Source organism: Beta vulgaris, chromosome 2, assembly GCF_026745355.1.
Source record: "Beta vulgaris subsp. vulgaris cultivar EL10 chromosome 2, EL10.2, whole genome shotgun sequence".
Taxonomy (NCBI): Eukaryota; Viridiplantae; Streptophyta; class Magnoliopsida; order Caryophyllales; family Amaranthaceae; genus Beta; species Beta vulgaris.
The window spans coordinates 45,955,485-45,978,153 of NC_079203.1; the positions used below are offsets into that span (position 1 = coordinate 45,955,485).

The 22,669-nt window shown below is 36.6% G+C and overlaps 2 protein-coding genes across 3 annotated transcripts; both read right to left on the reverse strand.

Annotated features, from left to right (window-relative positions):
- Positions 1-1,603: 1,603 nt before the first annotated feature.
- On the reverse strand, positions 1,604-10,425 carry LOC104885180 (tocopherol cyclase, chloroplastic). The gene is made up of 10 exons (XM_010669885.4): positions 9,867-10,425; positions 8,794-9,038; positions 8,250-8,329; positions 7,180-7,256; positions 6,327-6,496; positions 5,755-5,852; positions 3,892-3,993; positions 3,250-3,366; positions 2,627-2,776; positions 1,604-1,898 (listed from the first exon to the last, which is right to left on the reverse strand). Exons 1-10 carry the CDS (start codon positions 10,166-10,168, stop codon positions 1,722-1,724), a joined length of 1,518 nt encoding a protein of 505 aa, XP_010668187.2. The 5' UTR covers positions 10,169-10,425; the 3' UTR covers positions 1,604-1,721.
- A 2,711-nt stretch (positions 10,426-13,136) lies between these two features.
- Positions 13,137-19,611, reverse strand: LOC104885172 (probable beta-1,4-xylosyltransferase IRX9H). Of its 2 annotated transcripts, none has more exons than XM_010669877.4 (4): positions 17,882-19,609; positions 15,078-15,318; positions 14,456-14,650; positions 13,137-13,607 (listed from the first exon to the last, which is right to left on the reverse strand). In XM_010669877.4, the coding sequence occupies exons 1-3, from the start codon at positions 18,826-18,828 to the stop codon at positions 14,474-14,476; spliced, it is 1,365 nt and encodes a 454-aa protein (XP_010668179.2). In that variant the 5' UTR covers positions 18,829-19,609; the 3' UTR covers positions 13,137-13,607; positions 14,456-14,473. The 2 variants fall into 2 exon arrangements, with proteins under 2 accessions (XP_010668179.2, XP_057248677.1); XM_057392694.1 differs by lacking the exon at positions 13,137-13,607 and adding an exon at positions 13,721-14,291 and having other exon boundaries at positions 17,882-19,611.
- Between the last annotated feature and the right edge of the window lie 3,058 nt (positions 19,612-22,669).

Sequence of the window (22,669 nt, forward strand, 5' to 3'; positions counted from 1 at the left end):
TCATTTTGTATAATTTTGCAGAAACTTACAACACAGTTTCTTCCTCTGCTTGCTGCTGTCTCACTATTATGGCTACCACTATTATTAACTCTTTAGAAAATAGTCTACCATTCCCTTAAAAAAAATGGTCTGTCATTCATTCCCTCAAGAAAAATGGTGTGCCACTAAATATTCGTTGCTACCAAAATATTAAATTTGATGCATGAATTAATGAATATGCATGAATTTTAGAGTGAAGGGCTCTCCAGACCTATTCTTTCCGACTTATTTTCAGTTCAGTTGAGTTCACTTCAGTTCAGTTTAGTTCATTTCAGTTAAGTTAAGTTTTGTCCGGCTCTGGACAATACTTTTACTCTCAAATATCACTATTCATTTCAGTTCAATTCAGTTGTTTTATGCCGAAGAGAACAGGTCCTTCCTTTTTCTCTGGAATTCTCCACCGCCGCTCTCTCTCAGCCATTCCGCCGCCCCAAAAATAGTCGTCTCTCAAATATGTTTGAAGGCAGAGGAGATGCCATTTTATATGGTTTGGGGAAATTTCTAATTTACGTATATTTGACATAGGGAGATAAATCTTAGCTACGATCCATTATGTATGAATTGTCGTTAGGCGTACGAGTGTGAGGGAGAAGAACTTGACTATACGAATTTTCCCGACTGGTGCCAAATTTATTTCAAAAGCATAATTTAAACAACGCCTGTATGCCAAAAGCGATTTATCAAAAATAGTTCAAGTATTGATATTGCCTTGAATTTCAAAAATACGACTCGGATTTATAAAGCATGTTCATATTATTTCCGATCCTCAACTCAAATATTACGTGTACCTTTTACTTAGGCTCTATTCTTTTGAACACAATTTCACTTCAACTCAGCTCAGTTCAATTCATCTACTTGTTCTTATAGTTTTACCTCAGTTAAGTTAAATTCACTTCATTTCACTTTAATTCAGCCTGAGAAAACACAATCTTAAAGGTTTGGAGGAATCCAAAGAGAAAATTCTCATAATTGCCACGGGGGTTTCAATATCCTCCCAGAAAGGTACGAGCCTAGTTTGCCTCCGAGATGGAGCCAGGAGATTTTAGCACTAGTGTAGGAAAAGCTTTAGTGTGCTTGTTTGGTGTGACTTGTTAGTGACTCCCTCTCAGGCCTCAGCCCTAAAGACGCACCTAATACGATTATTCTACTGGGGCAGTCGCACACCGCGGCTACAGAAACTGCAACTTCCTTGCAGCCAGTCGGCCACTACAAGACCCAGCCATAACCGACCAATACTCATGCCACTGCCTAATGTTGTTACTAGCTGTGTTTCTATCAAAGAAATTATTAGCAGTTGTGTTCACGGTATTAAAGGAATTGCAATGAGGGGATTAGATATTATGTCCGAACTAATAGTTTACTTACTACTATTTCGGTTAAGATAGAAAATGGAACCCATTCTAATGCCTATTCTAGAATCCAAAGCATCTTACATAGGTCTCCTTTACCTAAGCCTTTAAGATACCCAATGGTTAATTACAGGCCTCGAGGTTGGAATGTGTTCTCCTTTCCACTAGATCAAACTTAGCTTGGTAAGTATCATGCTCTTTATACACACACTCCGTAAGTAAATAGCATACCGTTTAGAATAAAATAAGATATTTCACCTTTATTCATAAAAGTATATGCAATTAATAGTGAAAGAACATACTACATACAGAAGACAAGATTAAGGTCCAAGCTTAAAGGCCAGGAGGTTTCAAAAATGGAATGAAACCAAAGACTGACTCCATATCAATGGGAACCTTAAGAGCGGCACTCAGAATCTCCGGCGTTGTGGTTCTTCCTTTCCATGCCTCAAACCATGGTCCGCCACCTACCTCCAGAGCTGCCATGTTACTCGTTACCTCCAAGATAACCTTCAAAATATAACATTTTTTTTGCAAATAAATATTCCACAGAAATATCCCTTACCTCAAAAAAAAAAAGTGTAACAGTGACTACCCCATTCTTCATCCCCCAGCAGAGGGTGAAGACTCGCGTAGTTACAATTCATGAGAAAGTTAATCCCTCAGTCTAATTGTTTTAGCTGTTAGTTTGACAATGATTTGAGATTATACTATGAGACAAAAAAGCTCCATGACAAGCTGTGAACTTCAGGGACAGTAGCCATATCCTGGTGATTACTACTCACTAGGGCCTTATCCTCTCTTGCAGAGATAAATAATAATAAAAGATACTTTTGATAAGTAAAAATCAGCTTATATATCAAAAAAAATATTATGATCAATGAACATGACATTCAATCGGTGAATTTAGTAAATTAGTATGATAAAACAATACTTACTAGCAAAAATCAGTTTTGATAACTTTAAACACTCTTATGATTAGCAAAAGTCGGATTTGATTAATAAAATTCAGTTTAAATAAGTTTAAAATAAGTCCAGTTTTGTCAATATTTTTAAAGATCGAGTGAAGAGAAGACACCCTTACATAGTACATGTATGCTTAATGACTTATAAGCAAACTTTCTATCTGACAGATTAAATAAGCTCAGACTCACCAGACTTGGAGCACTATTTGACTAGCTGACAAGAAAAACATTATTGAGAAAATGAACAAACTTAAGTGCCAGAAAATAAAGGACCTTTCCCTTGCTGCCATCTGATCTTCGTTCCCACAGTTGCAATTTCAATTGACCGAAACAAGTGTCTTTGCAAGCAACAGCAAGACCATTCTCTGGGGTAGGAGCACGCAAAGGTGTACCTGGATCCTCGGTTTTCGCCTCTACTTCCACCTACACAAGGTAAAGAAACATATATAGAGAGAGAAAGGACATTATGAATTTACTTTTGCCGAGGGAGGGTTATGCAAGGAGGGACGCAGTTTAAGAGTGAGTCCGGATAGGAAAATATGGAGTAAAAAGGAGGAATTCCGTTGATTGGATAACATGGGAGAGGGGAATAGAACTCAAAAAATTCATTTTCAAGCTCAATACTCTTCCATCTACTTCCTTTTCTTCCCCTTCCTTCTCCTTCCCTAATACCTAACCTTTTAGACTCTACCTCCACGATTCCTATCCAAATAAAATGTAAAGTTAATTTGTATCTATCCCGTTTCAACATGAAATATTGATATGTGGGTTCTTTTCTCAAAAGGAATAGCTAAAGAGAACTATTCAATTTGAACGAAGATATCGGGATGTGTTGTGCATGGTTAAAAAGCAAAGACAAGATGTTAGCATTTCAAAATATTTGACGTTCTTCTTACCATGTATGATCCGTTGTTAGCAGAAATTTTCCAGTAACCCCATGGAGCAATCTCCCACTCGACAGATCCGTTCCATGGCACAAATTCATAGAAAATTCCTCTGTCGTGCACTCCAACCTGTAACAGAAGTACAGAACTCATGGGTTATTACTTGTTATGCTGCAATAAATAATGTCATTTTTTGAGAAAGACTCCATAGAATAAACAGAACCAAAATACTTTAGCATCTCTGTTCTTTGCCAGTCTTCCGATTGTTATATTAGTTCATGTATTTAATTTGTGTTCATGCGTACGTAACATTCGCTGTTCGTTTATTCCATTTAGCTACCTGAACTTCTAACATGGTGCACTGTCATCCATCTTTCTCCCTTAATAAGGCCTTATTTCTAGTTTATTTCAGTGTTCCATATTTATCACGTTTTAGGCCCAAGCAGCCAACAGGAGGTTGAATCCCAAAGTTAAAATTCTAGTGGCAACCATATAACCAGGCAGCAAACATAGTAATGATAAATGCACTTTCAGGTATTATTACTTAAGGCTCGGGAGAACAATGTCCACAAGGAAGTTGTGGATCACAAATATCGAAGAAAGAAAGAATTGAAGAGTAGAGATGACATAACATATAGTTGCAGAAACGTGTACCAATGCCGCATTTTCAATTCTGCCACCAGGAAGCTCTCTCAACCCACCTCCAACAGTTAAAGCAACTTCTCCGGTTGCACCCTCAAAGACATTGCATTGGACCTGGAGAAAGAAGGGAATTTTTAGTTTAGTCCACCAATCACTAAAAAAAAAAAATCTGCATGGAGACTACAGTATTAGAGTCAACAGTCACTGTTGCACAGATGGAAAACCTTGAGTCTAGGAAGCAACTTGAGCAGCAAGGACAACGGAAAAGTTTCTTAATCCTGAATTTCCCTTAATGCAAAATCATACAGCACAAAAGCAATTGCCTAATGCATTTAATTCATAAACTCGTAATCCAGAGATGGAAAATAACCTGAATCAACTGCCAAAGTTGAGAAGCTAGGTACAGCTCAAGCCTCAATGTGGACTAATATAGCCAATAGTCATCAAATTTACAAAATTTTGGAGGAAGAGGTGAAATTAAATGACAAACAGAAAAAGTTCTATTTGGTAAACAACAAATATACTAAGATTGATAATTCAAAGATGGAAAATATCTTCAATCAACTTGTACAGCTAATCAATGTGGACTAGTATAGCCAATAGTCATCAATTATAACAATATTTCGGAGAAAGAGGTGAAATCAAATGACAAACAGAAAAATTTCATTGGGTAATCAACATATACGCCAAGATTGCATTTGAAAGATAAATCAATTTCAGAGATTTGTAGGAAGTTTTTGGGTATAAGGAAAGAGAAGCCTGTCTACAAAATAAAAATCTAAAATAAAGAAAAGAATGTTACAGTGTGAAGAAAAGGTTAGTGAGACAGATGGCAGAAGCAGGTGTGAGGTACACCGATGACACAGGAAAAATTGACTTCCAAGCAAGGAAACTCTGGTGCTAACGTCATTTATTGACAGACTATATAGGCACTTAAATTAATGAAAAAATGAGGTACTAGGGATGTTTCTTTCCCAGGTTTGTCTTTGAGAAAATAGGTTCAATAGATAAGCATTCAAATTTCAGCGGATAAGCTCATGGGCAGCCTTTGTATAGAACATCAAGTTATCTATAAACTAGAAAGTGAGTGGATTGATATCAGTTCCAGTTATAGCCTGGTAGGAGCAAGCTAGGGGGGCCACGGGGGGGATTTGATCCCCTTTGCTCGCGCGTTCAATTTCAAGTTAGAAGTTAAAGAATTTAGTTACAGTTATTAAAGAATTAAGTTACAGTTAATTGAATCAACTCAATTGAAAAGAGAATTCATGAATCGGGATCCTGATTCATATATACAAATGGTTCAATGGGAGCAAGAATTTCCAGGAACAATTTGGAACATTTCATTTCTGAGAAAAAGAGTTGTTTTCGAGATTGGGGGTTTGAAGAAAAACAAACACGAAGAAAAACCTCAGCAAAGTGTTCACTTCTTTTTCACCAGCTTCCTCAGTGACTTCAGAGGTTTTTCAGGTCTACTTCTTGCAAAAGACTGGTGTATCTTTAGATTTTCAGTGGTGTATTTGTTTCTTTTTTCGGAAAAGGTAGTGAGGCGATTTAAGAAACAGCCTTACTAGCTGATTATGGGAATCGGGCGGCTGATAAGTGCACAAAGAATATAGCTAATAAAGCAGACCTGCGGTTCAAATGGAGGGCAAAAAAAGAACTCAACATTGAACATTCACCCAAATGGCCAAGAACTGCATAAGTATCAGACTGCATCCTATCAACAAAGTGTTTCACATTTAGAGCATGGAACACATGCTTTCTACTTCTGAGATGATTATTTGAGAAGAATGGTTGGCATGAATGCAAGTCTTAAGAGCTGAGGACAGTAAAACATGTACTCAAGGGATCAGAGATGGAGAATATTGCATTTACCCAAAACCACTTTTTGGGGAAACCTGCACCCCAGTTCTTTTCCGAATATGAAGGCGCGTTTTCAAATTCAAATCTTTCTCCATCCCACTCGATCCAACCTGAAACAAAGACCATATCCACGTGTAAATCCAATAAAACAATATAACACCCATTGAAACTGATTTGAAGCAACATGAGAAAATGTTCCAAGTTACAATCAAGACAGTGAATACTACTGATAGTCCAGCGGGTATGCCGGATATTAATAAGGATCAAAGGCTTCATGCAAACAACATCATTTCATATTTTTGCAGTAAAGCTGCAATAGAAGGTCAATGTAGCCTCTTAAATCATGAAAGAGTATGACAAAAGGGAATCAAAAACAAGAATAGACACAGCAAATTAGTAATCTAAGGCAGAAAAGAAAACAATATTTTAGTCTCACCATAATAAATCTCAAGCCTATAAAACAAACCCTCACTAAGTCATTTTAATTAGATGACATGTGATGCCTTCCAAGTTCCAACTGCACAAATTATAATGAAACAGCTCAGTGCATTAAGCCAAGGAACAATGGAGATGAATAGAAGTACCTGTTGACAGTCCCCCTGCCATGCATATTTGCCAGTGTGGTTCAAAAACAGGAAAAGCAGCAAGCCAACCTGCAGTTGATTTTTGTTTCGAGCTCACATTACCCCAGCCATATACAGGACGGGTACTATACTCCCAACGTGCTGTTTTCACTGTTTCGACATAGTCTGACCTGTCAGAAAAGGCATGCAGTGCGAACTGTAATGTCAGCCAAGAAAATTAACATACCAAGTCCAGAGCAGAGTACAGAAACTAAATTGCATGAAAATAAAAGTGCACGTTTCACATACAAGAAAGTTAAATAGCTCCTTCAACAAAGGATGATTTCTATGAGGGCAGTATGCAGACAAGGTAGATGCACAGAGCCAGGGGTTCAAACTTCAAACAGAAGACTCGTCATAAATACTAAGTCCTTAATTGGTGACTACAATATTGACCCGCTCAAAGTTGCGAGAGAAGAGGTCTTGTTGAAGAAATGCAAAGTAAAAAACTAAAAACTGCAGACAGGTGACTTGATGAATAAGAAGACATAAAGGCCTATATTACACATACTTCGACTAGCCATAAACATCAGTTAAGAACAACTAACCCCCAAAGCAAGGCATATCAGAAGCCATCCTGAGCACCTTATCATTAAGAATTAAAGATAACTATTGTGATCTTTTGACATAGCTAGGTCTCAAAAAGATACATAGGAGCAGGCTAACTCTAAGTCTGCAACATAGTAGATAACACATGCAGAACAAATAAAACAACAGATCAGAGAAAAAGACAAAAGTTAGGAAAATACCATAAACATACGTCTTTTATCACACTACATAAAATACAAAACTATGCCACTGGATATAATTTCACCTGCCATCATCGCAAATGAATCCTTGATGCCACAGTGGGGTCACTTGAAAACCTTCAGACACTCTCTCATTGAATTCCTATAGAAGATTACCGTCAAAATAAATCAGCAGGAATGGTAATAAGATTTTCCTGCAAAACAATTGTATAAACACCATGTAATACTATAGGTAAACAACTTATATAGAAGCAATCATTAGACAAGAATTAGAGCAAAAAATGCAATTTGCAGCATTTTCTTCCATAAACCAGTCACTCCTTTCATTGACATTCTGAGAAATGAAAGATTATTATTCTCCTCATAATTCCTCACTGGTCATAGGAGATTAGAGCGACCGTTGCTGGTAGGTATCATTTAACTGTGAAATTTAGGGACTTTCCATGTAATTTGATGTCCTAACCTTGATCTTGCATATTTGACTACTTGGTTCATTCATGAGCTTAATAAAATTTAAGCTCAACCCTTCATAACATGATGAATAACACAAGCACTCACATAAGCACACTGAATGCTGGATCCTGAGCCCATATTAGAAAATGTTCATGCCTTACATGGAGTAACTGATCATATGTTTCTTCCTCACAAATATAGAGTTCACATAAAGTCATCATCTACAAACAATTTTCATACTTCCTCCGTTTTTTTTTAGATGTTACACTTTCTATTTTAGGAAGTTTTAAATTAGATGTTATACTTTTATTTTGGGTAATAACTTCTCTCTATCTCTCTCCTATCACATGTTCACATGGGACCCTTTTGTTTTTCATTCTCTCTATCTCTCTCCTCTCCAAAAATTATCTAGGAGTCTGTGATTTGAAAAGTGTAACATCTAATAAAAAAACGGAGGAAGTATATAAATTTACTAGACATGGCAGTAGATGGACAGCAATTTACACATGATTTCCACAATTTATCCCATGTAAGGCCATGTTTAAATTTTTACAGACTAGGTCACTGCAGAAACCCATAGTCTCATACTTTAGCAGATGCCAAAACAAGTACCTTGCTTTCCAAGATTCATAATGCAAAATGTGAATACAGATATAGTTGAAGACTTAAAAGTATATGGCACCTCTGGAGGAACCTCTTTGTTGGGAGGCTGTGAACTTCCGCTAGATTTGAATGTACTTCCCAACATTAACTCATGCCTGCCTATACGTTAACAAAAAGTCAATTTAGTGCTAGGGTACAAGAGTACCTTTTGAGCACTCGAAAGAAGAAGAATGTCTTAATATTTCTGCCATCTTTGTAACAGCAGGATTAAAAATGACTAAGTGCAATGATATTATGATAAATTATTTAAAGGGGTAGGAAGAAAGGCTCACAAAGAAAGGCATCGGAAGAATGCAAAATTCACAGCAAGAAACAAGTCTGTTTCATTTTCAAAGATCTTAAAATACAGAAAAAGTAGAAAAAAGATTGAAGAATCAAAGTAACCAAACCCTAGGATAATGGATAAACTCATAAACATACTGAAGAACATTCAAAGAAAAAATAAAGAACCAGCCACTTGAGTAGCGTATTTAACTTCCTACTCCTTGGAAGCTACATGTTAATTCAAAATGACACCGAAATGAGGACATATAAAAATAAACCAGAATCATTCAGAAACTTACTTCCCCAAAAGTTGGGTGATTCTTCCGAATACTGGCAAATGTACTTGTCATCAGCGCCAAGAATCTGAGCCCCAACTCCAGTAAATCGACGGCCATATTTTGCTTCTTCGATGGGAGTTAATTTCTTGCGGAATGCAGGATTCTCAACCGAATACATGAAGCAGAAGCTTTGCCTCCTTTCTGGAATAGAGACCTTAAAATACCAGCCCTCAAAAAATTGTCTACTGCTCCCATCAAAATGATATCTACCAAAGGAGAAAGCAAAACAATCATCACTGAAAAACTTAATAACTACTCAAATTCAGAGGACAATTTAAACACCTAAGCATACAATATTACATTTACATATGTGCAGTCTCAACATCAAGTGACACATGCAATACCTATTCGAAGTAATTAATGTATGCCACGGGTTCAAATGATTAACAGATATATGCTCTGGAACAAGAAGCCATTAAAACTAAAAAGGCCTCAAGAGGGTGTTCAAAACTTCAAATGATTGATAGATATGTTGCCTGACTGTTCGAACCTCGTCTTGAAACTAAACCTCTCCTCTAGAATTAAGAGGGTGCATAGGATAACACAATACATCATGATTGAATTGCTATGATATTTTGATATGTGCACAAACTCAAGAAAACTTTGCACATTTACTACTATCCAGACTTCTACTCAACTTCATTGCACTCATTGACTTATCTTAAGAGTTACTCAAATTCTTTTATCAGACAATTCGACGGTCCGACCATCTATTGGTTAAACAAAAGAACAACAAAACTTACAAAAGATAGACAAGAAGTTAGCCTTGTAATGATCAAGGAAAAAACTTGTAAAAAAAATCTTCAAAGTTCAAACACTAATCAAAAAACAAAGTCAAACAAGTTCAATTTGATTTGGGGTTCTGGTCACACACAAAAATATGCACAAAAAACCAGCTAATTTCAAGATCATTGTGGGTCAAGTCAAATTATGCAAAAATTGAAATGAACTGAATTTAATCAATCAAAGTTCCAACATTTAGCATAATATAAAATGAAACAAAAAAACCCAAAACTAAAAATGAAGAAAATTACCCACTATGAGGAGTCCGAAGCTCTCGATTAGGGGGAGTAGGAGCGTAAACAGGAGTAATGGCGCCATTTTCTCTCTCCTCCGCCATAACAGAAGATTCTGAAGAAGACCCAGTTCCTGCCATTGAAGAATGAGGGGAAAAAATGCGTTTATTTGTAGTTTGAAGCCTTAAATTTAAGGGTAATTGAAGATTGGAACACGATAAATTATCAAATGGGTTGAAAGATTTGTGGGTTTTAATTGATGGTAGAGTGATTGAAGATGATGAAAGTCCACAGGAAAGATCAGTTGCTGAAAAACTCATAGTTTATACTATCAATGACTATAATATAATGTTTATAAGGAAAAAGATTGGGTTATGTTATATTATCATTAATGGAAAAAAAGGGTTAGGTTTGAATTGGTAAAATTGTGTCAAATATGTTGCCAGGTGACTGAGGTGAGACTGTGAGAGTGAAGTATGTGGATTGTGGAAGAACTGGCGGGTGGAAAACAAATTTGTTTTTCAATTAGGATGGAAGAGAAAATTGCCAAATTTTGTTCTGAAATAATAACTGCGACACTTCATCTCAGATCTGTTCCTTTTAGGTTCATGGTTAAAGCCCTAATGGTAATTAGTTTATGCTAGCAAATTAGAGAATTTCAATCTTGTGAATTATTCTAACTAATATATAGGGATGTCAGTGGGACAGGTTTGATAGAGACAGTTTCGCATTCATCTTAGTTAGGTGAGGATGGATGGAGATTTGGTGGATGGTGGGGGTCGGAATGAAGATGAAAGTTGTATCAGCTGAGTATGACTAGTATTATCCTAACTAATATATAGGGATGTCAGTGGGACAAGTCTGATAGAGATAGTTTTGCATTCATCTTAGTTAGGTGAGGATGGATGGAGATTTGGTGGATGGTGGGGGTGGGAATGAAGATGAAAGTTGTATCAACTGAGTATGACTAGTATTATCCTAACTAATATATAGGGATGTCAGTGGGACAAGTCTGATAGAGATAGTTTCGCATTCATCTTAGTTAGGTGAGGATGGATGGAGATTTGGTGGATGGCGGGGGTGGGAATGAAGATGAAAGTTGTATCAGTTGAGTATGACTAGTATGAAATTCAGGTTTGATTCATCCCACCTCATCTCCACCTGCCTTGCCCCATCCTATAAATTTTTCTTTCATGTACAAGACTAACTTAAGTTAATTACATATTATCATAACGTTGTGGTCTTTCAATTTTAATATTTGTATGTGGATTTCTTTAAAGACTAAGGTTGACTTGAATTTTTATGTTGATATACCCAATATGTGAATTTAATTTTATGATGTGGGTGATAAGAAGGATATGAGGTGGTTAAGGATACCCAAGTGGATGGTGAGGCGGGGTGCTCGTTGGACCGGTCATAGATTTCGAATATGTATCAGCCATGGATAAAGGGGCGGGAATGAGTACGGAAATTTTCATTAATATCTTTACAAGTATAATAATGTGTAATGTACGCGTATTACAATGAAATAAAATAACATAGAGCCAAATCAATATTGAAACCATCTTAAGTTTCAAGTATTCATATACAAGGAAAAATTTTACAATACTTTTCATTATTAAAACAACAAGACTTACACCCTTATTGAGTGTGAAATTATTTTTACTATCAATGATTTATTTTCACAATGCAATGATTAAATATGAATTGTGTAGCCATGGTAGAATGTTCCTAAAACAATAGATATGTTCAAGATAGCGGGCTATCATCATCATCAAAAATTGTGAGAAGTACCCCCTCGACCATCAACAAATGTAGAGACGGATCAATTGCACCATCAAACTTGATCTCACCTAAACTTTTTAGATTCAATCTTCGTCAAAGTGCACGTCTCTCTATGCGCTCAAACAAAACATATTCTTACAATATGTGCATCATGAGGCCATTGATTTACGCCATAGGAACACATGTTGAACCCAAGGTTTGAAGGCCAAAGCAAGAAAAACTACAAAATGTAGTGTACTATAGAGTGCCAAAACTATGCCCAACATGAAGTTAGCCCTTAGTTTTTCAACATAGGTGGATAACAACAACAAGGTTTCATAAGCGTCTGCTAGGGCGAGGAGGAGGAGGGAGATTAGAAACGCGAGCAAGAGGCAGACTACAATGGCGAAGATGATTACAAGAAGAATGCAAGAGAAGAAGGTACCATGGAGAAATGCAAGAAGAATGAGGTCTATCATGGGCAATATTTCAGAACTGTGGAAGAAACATAAGAAAAGTGTGTATATATCAGTTTATAAGATTTAAAGAATAGAATGAAGTGAAATGCACTCATACCATTTGAAGCAAAGTGAGAGCCCCATTACTAACTTTTGGTTTTTTTATACTAGGATGAGTATAAAGGAACTGCAGGTTTTCTTCTTATATGCATTTCATTAGTGGGCTTTTCTTCATTTGACTGATCACTATATTAGCAGCAATCTTATCACACGAGTAACAAGTAAGATAATTGAATCTTGCAATATATTTACTTCCTAGGATTTTTACTGGTAATGGATCAATAAAATTTATCACCGTACCACATTGACTATTTACTTGATAATATTTAGTTTTATGCGTTAGTAAAATCACAGTCAAATAGTGTTGCATGAATAGTGAACAAAATCAATATATTGCAACTAAGAAAAAAAAAAAGTAGAAAAAAATAAGCAACCACGTCAGACGGGTTGCTCGAGATAGGATTGTATTTAGTCAATTTAATATAAATATTTTACTTTTTTTTCTAAAAAGTTGATTCTAGTGGGCTCTCGAAATTTTCCCTTGAATTTGGCAATAGGTTTCTCAAATCTAATCAGGTTTCGACCAAAGCCTCCATAGTTCTCCTTTGAATTTGGCAATAGATTTCTCAAATCTAATCAGGTTTCGACCAAAGCCTCCATAGTTCTCCTGGAAGCACCTAAACATTTGCAGATTTCGACACAAGTGCTATTTCAAGAGGTCTGGTTGATGTCAGTCAATCTCAATGTCCATGCTTTAAGTATGACCTTTCGGACATTTCAGGTCCATTTTGGTCGGATTTTCTTCAGCTGGTTCAAGACAGATCTGTTTGACAAGTCAAAGTGGACCAGAATCCACCTATAAGTTATACCCATTGTTAAACTGATTTTGCAAGTTTGCTATATATTCTCTCAATCGCTTAAAAAAGCGGATCAGAGATCTCGAAAAGATTACATGTATTTCCATTACTTAACCACCTTTTGAAAAGTAGAACCAACACATGAAAAATATGGTGTAACACAGAACTTTCATTTTCATATGAATGATACACATGTATCATCAATGAGATTACTCACAAGGAAATACACAAGTTACAGTGCTGTTTTTCATGAGCCTGAGACTACCCAAAAAACACAAAAAGGGCATCAAATCTCAGTCATGAATCTATTTTGAACAATATATCATCCTAGCATAGAAATTTCACTGCAATTTTGCATCTTTTCTAAGAAAAAATATTATATGTTAAGTTAGCCGACTTAAACGAGGGCAGAAGATTTCTGAAAATCTGTACAAATTCAATGCCTAGCTTCACAAGAAGAATTCGAGTCCTAGATACACTCCCACCTCTTATGGGGGGTGCAAATCTTAGTATAACCTGCAGTTGATGTATGGATAACATGCTCACAGCATAAGACTTTCTTAATTCTTGCAGCCGAAGGTAATGTGCAAAGAATTCTATGCTTTTACCAAATTCTCTTTCTGCAAATAATAGAATTGACAGTTATTGAGGGCGGGAAGAAGAAGTAGGTATTTAAGAGAAAAAATAACGGGATAGAAGTTAACTGAATGAAGCATCATTAGTTTTTCGTGCATTTAGAAGGGGGATTGTACCCAACGAATTTATCAAAAGCCTATGATGCTGAGTTTACAAATTTCCATATTCCATAAAAATATAAATAACATTTTCTCCATCCCATCATTATATCCAGTGCAGGTTGGTCACACAGATAAAGAAATGAGTAGACTATGGGACAAAGGAAGTATTACATGTATATGCACTTCAAATCAAAAACTATTAATATCTGCAAACATCAGTTTCCTTCATAGCTAACCCATGGGGGCAACACTTCAACTGCCATGATAAACAAGGTTTTGCGCATGGTCAGGAAGTTGGTTTTTCAGGAATTCTGGTAGATTAGTAGCTGATGGTCTTTGTCCAGAGCAACTAAACATAGGAGTCAAAATCCTAAGAGATCTCATAATAATGGTAGTCAAAGATGGTGAACATCTAAGAATATTAAAGAGTGTTATCAGTGCTTAGGGAGAAAGCATTAGGTACAGAACCATGCCCAAGACTCACGAGTCTGAGACTCCTAGGAGCCAAACATTGTGTGCGTGGAGTTATCGCAAAAGCAAAACAAGAGTAGGGATCTCGGGAAAAGCCTGAATAATTAGAACAATATAAAGTATCAAATGAGTTGCTGTATAACTAGTTATTTTGGTCAATCAAGCATTCAGCAAGCCATTTATGCTTTCTCGAACATTGCCCTTTGTCTGTTAGTATCAACTAATTACAGTTAAACAAAGAATGTAGAAAGTTCTTGTACCTTTTTCCTTCAGATTGATCAGACTACTTCAGTTGAAAGGTGCTTCTCCATATCCCTGCTTATTAACCACTGGTAAGGATAAGAGGAGGAAGATGATTCAAGGGGAAGACGCCACACCATGATGCTTGAACAATTTTCTAGTAACCCTTCCATTTGACTCTCATCTTCCACAACTTGCTCAATGAATGTACTCGCCTGAGGATAGAAAATGGATAAAAAAGATGCATTAGCCTTGTACATGCAATTGAATGATTTCCTCTTCAGCAAGAAAGTTCACACTCAATAAAACACGCGAAATGCCAGATGCAAAACCTCGTTTCTCATGATAAAACATCTGATTTTGTCCCTAACCTTCCTCTTTTACATAGAAGAAACTCCTGGAAACCAATTATAGTGAGGACTGACAAGTATATACGGGATTTCCAATTTCTATAGATTGTTATTCTATTCAAAAATTATGCCCAATTTAAGCGAGAGATACACATTGGAGAGTGGAATATCATAACAATTGAGATCAACAAGCACAAAGCTTCACCACTTTGAGATTAGAAATTCTTTCCCACTGAAAGTGGTTATAATTGCTAGTTTTCCAAGGTATGCAACAAAATATTAAGAGACCAACCACGAATCTTTCTTTCACAGTGTCAAGCTGCCGAATAGGCTCAAGGATAAGGCGGTGCCATCTCTTTGGATCCCATAGTATGGTACTATTGAAAGCAAAACCAGAAATATCAGCATGGAATCTTCGAGTCATTTCACGAGTCTTCCAACCAATTATGTCACTCCCGTTACATACAGGACCATCAAGAAAATTTGCACCTCGAGTCACTGAAAGTGTGGCCAATTTCCAAGTCCCAAATCTCCTGGGATCATATACCAGGGAATCAAAAAGTATTAGAGGGGAGCTAGCATTAGCAAAGACACTAATAAGTTATAAGTAGTAATAAAAAATGTACCATCTGTAACATTCTTATTGAGTCAAACCCCTAGCTAATGCTAGATCAACTGCCAAGAGCTTTGGACCTCTTCACCAACAGATGTACAGAACTAGCTGTTAAGAGATCTAATTTACAGGAAATAAAAAAGTACACTGCACATTCCGACCAAAAGGGTATCCGAGAAAGCTATAATCATTGTTCATCCATTTAGTAAGCCAAGACAAGGAGAATGACATTCAGATTCACCCAGACACGGGTAAACACCGGAAGACCAAACCTCCCTCCAGTACAAGAGCATAGACAGTGGTCTTATTTTTTCCATAGAGCCTTCTCACAAAAGACCATCTGGAGGCATAATTCATAAACGTACACAGTACTCGGTCAACTAACCACCAAAATGAAACACCAATTTATTTGATAAAGTAAATATTTACTCATGATATATTTATCCGGAGCAATAAAGAACACTTCGAATTTTATTGTGATGCCTACGGTGACAAACTATAATGTAATGTGCAAATATTCAAAGAAACTGATCACAGAGTGTCAAATACTTAATAAGTATAAACTTCATCACTGATATCAATTACAAGTGGAGATGATAGATGCCACGTGGTCACGCATGCGGCAGGCATCAAGCAAACATATCAAAACTATGACAATGTACGATTTTTATGCTATTATATATCAGCTTGCCACTGAAAATCAGTTCAAAATTGGAAAGAATTGATAGCTGGTCAAATTGAGCACAAAACTGAGCTTTATGAATTCAATGAAGACAAGTGGACTAAACAATCTTCATCAGCAAACAGATAATGAAGCTCATCCAAAAGGGTAGACAAAATCCTCAGGTAAGACCTAAACCTATTTATGTCTAATCAATAATCATCTTGGCCTATTTCTAGGTATTCCCTTAAGAAAGACATTCATGCGACTCTGGGATCATGAACTCAACTTGCGATTTTGGGATAAGAAGTGTATCATTCTGTCTAACCTCAACTCGTTCCAAGTTATTAAGGGATCCCAAATTTTACTCCTTAAACATATATGTCTACTTCTTAATAAACAAAAATCTGGCATGGCCCAGGGGTTTGATTGACCAGAAGTTAGAGTCTCCTTCATTTGTTGTCAAAGGCTCTTTTTTTCTTTTGGTTTACAGTTCAAGGCAGATATTTTGACAAAAAGGATCCCTACAGCACAACTAAGGTGCTGCATAGCAAAACTGTTACAGCAGAAAATGCTTGTGCAATGGGTCTTGCTTTTGTAGAAATAACTGCTTTAATGAAAATACTGTAGGTCTTGAAAATTGCTGACTCAGACTCACTGACCTCCAGGGATAAGAGAATTCAAACAACTACCTAGGAGTTTGGACACCTAATTATCGTCAAGACTAAAACGCTATGTTGGTGATATAGCCAGAATAAAGACACATCATATTTTTTTTTTTATATATATATTTGCATTCTCCAACTCCTCAAGTAGAATACACATATGTTCAAGAACCAAAGGCGAAAGGCAATATCAGCTAGGGTATATCAGGGTTCAATATCCTCATGTACCACAGCCAGATATTGGTAACTGATTCTGCTCTAAAATCTAACTGGGATAATCCTGATTCCGGGTAGAGAAAACAATAACAAATACAGCCATTCAGAACTCAAAAAGATGACCCACCAAATATTGTAAGATTAAACATCATGGGAAGGAATAACTCATTTCTGCTTGCGTCAAAACTAATTAGAAGTGGACAATTGCTAAAGGCGTTAATGGCACATGAACGGACACAATTGTGACCCTAAGGGACAACAAGTAGATCAAAACAACTTAAAAGGAGAGGAGTCCACATCGGTATGTGCTTTGAATGAAAGTTTGCTAATTAAACCTATCTAAAATAGCTGTTTTCTAAAGTAAGGTTGTGAATCTTTACAGAGTGACCAAACCTTAGCTAAAAGACCTCATCAGTCATCACTGGGATGTCTTCATTGCTATAATAAGACCTTGTCACTTAGTCTAATATGAATTTCCATCATAAGCTGGCCAAGAAAGAAAATCATGCAATTCATGTATAATTTTGACCTCCAATGACAATTTCATCTTCTAAGCTTGGTGGTGGAGAAAGGTTGATACATATTGCGAGAGGAGTGAGTTGTTTGTCCTCTATACACAGCATGAAGCTGCAAGTGCCAACTAGCCAGGACATAATTTAAAGCTAAGGGTGAAAAGTAGGTAGAGTTGAAGATGATTATGAAATTATGATGAGCCAATCAGAATTCTTAGTGATGTGACCAAGATCTCAAAATGCAAAATTCAAAAGAAAATTTAGTGGCAGAACAGATTACATGAGATGATGTAATCATTACTCACAAGTTCTTATCAATTAAAACTGAAAAGGAAAGAAAATTTGTAGATAAATCAACCTTAAATGCTGTAAATGGACATAAGATATTAAACATAGAGCACAAAAGGCAACTATGAAAGAGGTAGCTACCTTATCTGCCTCAGTTGTGTAAAAAGATCAACAGAGTAAACATTGGCATCATCTGCAAAATAGACAATTCCATCAAGATGGTGTGTTTCAATGTGTCCCAAGGCCACATTTCTCTGGTGAACAATTCTGTCCTTCATATCTGTTATGTTCTTGTCGCAAACTAGATGTCTGTACATAAGTCCAGTCTTCCTCAAAATTTCCGTTGTTTCTGCAGATTGAGAGTTCATCTCAACCACAACCCACAACAAAGGTGGTGGGACAAGTTTCAATGTTTGTGCCAACCGATTGAGATAGTAAGCTTGAAATGGTCGAGTATACGTAGGAGTGACAACTATCAAGAGCTTGCGAACTTCCAACGGTGGATCCTCAATGAATGGTCTACCAGAAAGTGTTTCACTAGACATCTTTTCCATCTGCTCCTTTAACCCTTGCTGTAGCTCTTGCGAGGTAGTATTGTCAATATCCTGCCTCTCATCTATGGAAACGTGATCCTCCAAGTGGGTATCATCTACAGCGGAAATATTTCTGGCACTGAAGGACGAATATCTGACTGCAGAAGGGATCATATCAAAGAAAAGTCTCTGATGCTGGGGCATGATTCTTCCAGGAAAAGTTGTGGAACCAAAAGGAGTCATTCCAATGAAGACCCCAACCAAAAAAAAGACTAAGAATTGTAGGAGAGCCCTCTTCCAGACTTGCCATTTCGGTTTCGATCTATCTAAAGAGCGCGATGATCTATTTGAGAACAAACCAAGGATAAAATTATGCATTCTATACAATGCATATTCTAATGAGTTGTAAGATGAATATGATAATCCACTAGGCTGTAAAGGGTTCTGCACAACTGAAGATGATTTGGATAACGGGGACGCCACTGAGCAGGCTTCCCCATTCGATCTCGAACCTGGACGGGGAACAGGAGAAAGTGTTCTTCTAATAGAAGCCATTTAAACAAATCTAGTTTACCTTCAACAAACAGGCAGCTATTTCTCAAAGAACATCCAATTTCAGGAACACTTGATATATCCCCACAAAATTATCAGATTCTCACTCAAATGTTGCAATCAATTCACAATTTCACATCAAACACTTTCTTTCAGCATGCTTCTCAAATGCACAGCAGCATTATAATCCATGCTCAAACCCCATTTCCCAAACTTTTGGAGCATAAAATTCCAGTTATTTTTTAGTTGAAATTTACCCCAAGTCATCCAATAACATACCATGAAGATCTAGCTCAAAAAAGGTGATAATTTAAGCAACGGATCGAGACTAAACAGCAAAAAAGTAACAATCCATTAACATAAACTCATATTATAAAGAATCCCACTAAAAATTAAGCAACACCCAGATGCTTAAATGAGCATAAAATTCAAAGAATTTAACTTGGGCATCAAATTAAAGCAGGAATTTGAATTACCGTTACCAATAATTGTGCTTAAATTCTCCTGCTTTTCTGCTAAAATACAAGTAGCTCTTTGTTTCTACTTTGACAACAAAATAGGGGCGTATTGAAGATGGTTTTAGACTGGAGATTATGTGCAGTAAAAGGTGGAAGTGTTCAAGATCTCTATTATCGTGAAAAGGAGGAGAGAGAAAGTGGTAAAACTGGAAGAAGGTTATTACATTAATTTCATATGCCCTCAGAGAATCTTTAGAGATGCAGTTTTGAAGTAGGGAAAAAATCGAAACAAAGAAAGGTTAAGGACTTTAAAAGGAAGAAAATTTTACATCAATTAAAGAACAGACTTTAGAAAGAAAAACATTACTATCCAAAATCTAGTGACTGTTTAAATATCCCATTTAGTTAACTATATTGTAGAGTTGATCATTTTGGCCCGGCCCAATCCATTTTTGGGCCGGGTTTTGGCCAGAATTTTTCGGCCCGTCCGTATTTTTTTTTTGCTTTGGGCGGGCTTTGCCAAAAACGACTTTTTAGTCTATTTTTTGGCCCGGTCCGTTTTGGCCTGCAAAAGCCCGCTAATTTAGGCCCAAAATAGCGGGCTTTGGACACAAAAATTCGACCCGGATTTAGGCCCGACCCGACCAATGGGCAAAATTTAAGCACCCCGTCGGATCTGGATTCCTTGCATGAGGTTAATATCGGTGAGACATGTCATATTATACGAGAGAGTATGTTCATATAGAAGGGAAAAAAGATATGGTGACAAAAGGGTCATCTTGGCGTAGGCCACATTCAGGTCGAAACAGTTCAATCATCTTCCCGTTTATAATGACTCGATATGAGACCGTGGAAATACATTGGTGGACCCAGTGTGCTCGAAATCCGTATGCTTGGAGAGCCTTGAGTAGGAAAAGCCAACGTATCTTATCATAAGCTTTATTCATATCTAGTTTGAGGACCACGAGGTGGTTGGGGCCACTGTGCTGTCGATTAATAGCATTTGTCAATTCAGGATTGATGAGATGTTATCGTCCATGTGTCGTTCGAAAATAAATGTATTTTGATCATTAATGAGATGAGGTAGAAGGGGTCTCATGCGGTTGACCATGCCTTCTTCGACCCATCAACCAATGCAATACTATTTACCTAGTATTTTGAAAATTAAACTCTAAACTCTAACCACTAACACTTAACAACTAACTATGAATTCAACAATTTACAATTACTTCCACAATTAGCAATAGAATAACTACTTTTTCCAAATATGGTCCATAGTAAATATGGGTGTCATGACATGATAGGGTCAGCACATATGTGAAGATGTGAGGTTTTTTTTTGGGGGGGTGTTTAAAGTGTCAACTTTGATATTTTATATACTACTATATTAATTAATTGTATCTCTTGTGATATACTGATATTGATAGTTTGACATTACCTCATTTATTTAATGTGAATGGAGCTAGCTACTATGAGTATGCTCTGTTCGTTTAAGACTTAAACAATTCAGATGTTTGATGAGGTAGTTTCATGTTTCTGGTATAACATATGAAAAAGGAATGTTAGTGTCTTCTTTATATTTCTCAACGTTGAGTTTGAATCGTTCAAGTTATAGTTTATACTACTTCCTCCCCTTTTTTCTTTAAATTATTCCATTTCTCTTTTAAGTTATATATAATGTAAACCCTATTAGCTTAATTAAGGTTATGTATCGAAATGACAAATTGAATGTTAGAGCATGGAAAAGTAACAGATGGTTTTCGTATTACTATACTGTAATGCTATATCACATAAATATGAGTCTTTCCTCGCTAAACCAGTATTAAGTAAATGAAATATCAAGGATGAGATACATGGTTTATGTTGTTTGCAAATGACTATATTAGTACTGGACTAAACTAGAAATGAGATTCAAGCAAAAGTGAAGTGATATAGACAACCATGAGAATATTAATGGTTCATATTAAGTCGGAAACTCGAACTAAAATAAGTACATGAAATGCAAAATTATTAATGAAAGGAGTCATCAATCAAGGTTATAGTAGCATTAGATGATAAGAAATTTCTCATAAGTGCGTATTCTGAAAGTTTCCCAAATCATTTTCACAAAGAAATGGAAATATTGACCAAAATGAGTCTCATAGAATACAAGTGGAGTAATAACAAGAATTGACTCGAGTGGTAAGCAACTTGATGTCGTTTAAGGGAGGTCTCGACTCTTAAGTTCAAGCCTCACTGAATACAGAAACTCTTGTTGGGAGACTCATCCACCAAAGCTAGGTGTGTGACCAGGGTCAGACTCGAATGTAGTCGGAGCAAAGCTCTAGTGAACCGAGTGGTAAAAAAAAAAATACAAATAGAGTGGTTTATATATGGAAAGAAGAAATTGACATAAACACCACTGTAAAATACTTCTAAGGTTAAAAGGGAAATTTTAGTACCACTAATAGACCATCTCTATCATATAGATCCAAGTGATAGGCATTGAGAACAAATCATACTTAGAGGACAAGGTAGCAGAGATAATATTTACCTTGACAAAAACTTTTTTTCTAATGTATAAAATCACATGTTGATGTGTAAGATTGGGTGGGTTAATATATGGATTTTGAATATATATTATTTTTTAGTAATTTGTTACTAATTATGATGGTTAAAATTGTGCATTAATTAACAAGTGTGAAAGTCAAGTTGTTGATTTATTTTGAAACAAAAATATTAACACATCATTTAAGCACCCATGTCACAATTTCAAATATAAAATAAATAGAGTATAAAAGCAAAAATCACACATTTTTTTTAGGGGGGGGGGGGGACATTGTCACATCTAGTATAGTAAATTACCGGAATATGAAGGGGGGTGGTGTGGTTTTATTTGGTGGCGATGGGTGGTTTCTTGCTGAGTGATGTGGGTTTAGTAGGGTGGGGAGGTTTCTTAGTGGGTGGTGGTGGATTTTGGGGTGAGTGGCCGTGGTTTTTCAGGGTGGTGGACGTTTTGGGGTGCGTGGATGTGGGTGGTTTTAGAAGGTTGGTGGAGGTATTCTGGCGGGTTACTAAGGTGACAGTGGTGCGGGAGCGGCGGTCTCGATGGTTATAGTGGAGAGGTGACGGTAAGTGGTGTTGGTCGTTGGGTTAAGTGAATGTTCGATAGAGGTCTAAGTAAAGGATAAGTACTGAAACCATTGGAGGAGGTGGAGAGTGGATGTAGGATTTGTCAAATGAACTATAGGGACGGACGTAAACGAAACGTCCCTTAAAGAAGATCCGAGATTGGCCAATGCGTCTGCTTGCGTATTCTGGTCCCTAGGTATCTGCAAAATGTCAAATGAATTAAACTTTGGGGTAAAGATAGGGTAAATGAAATCATTAAATTGACCAAAGTAATG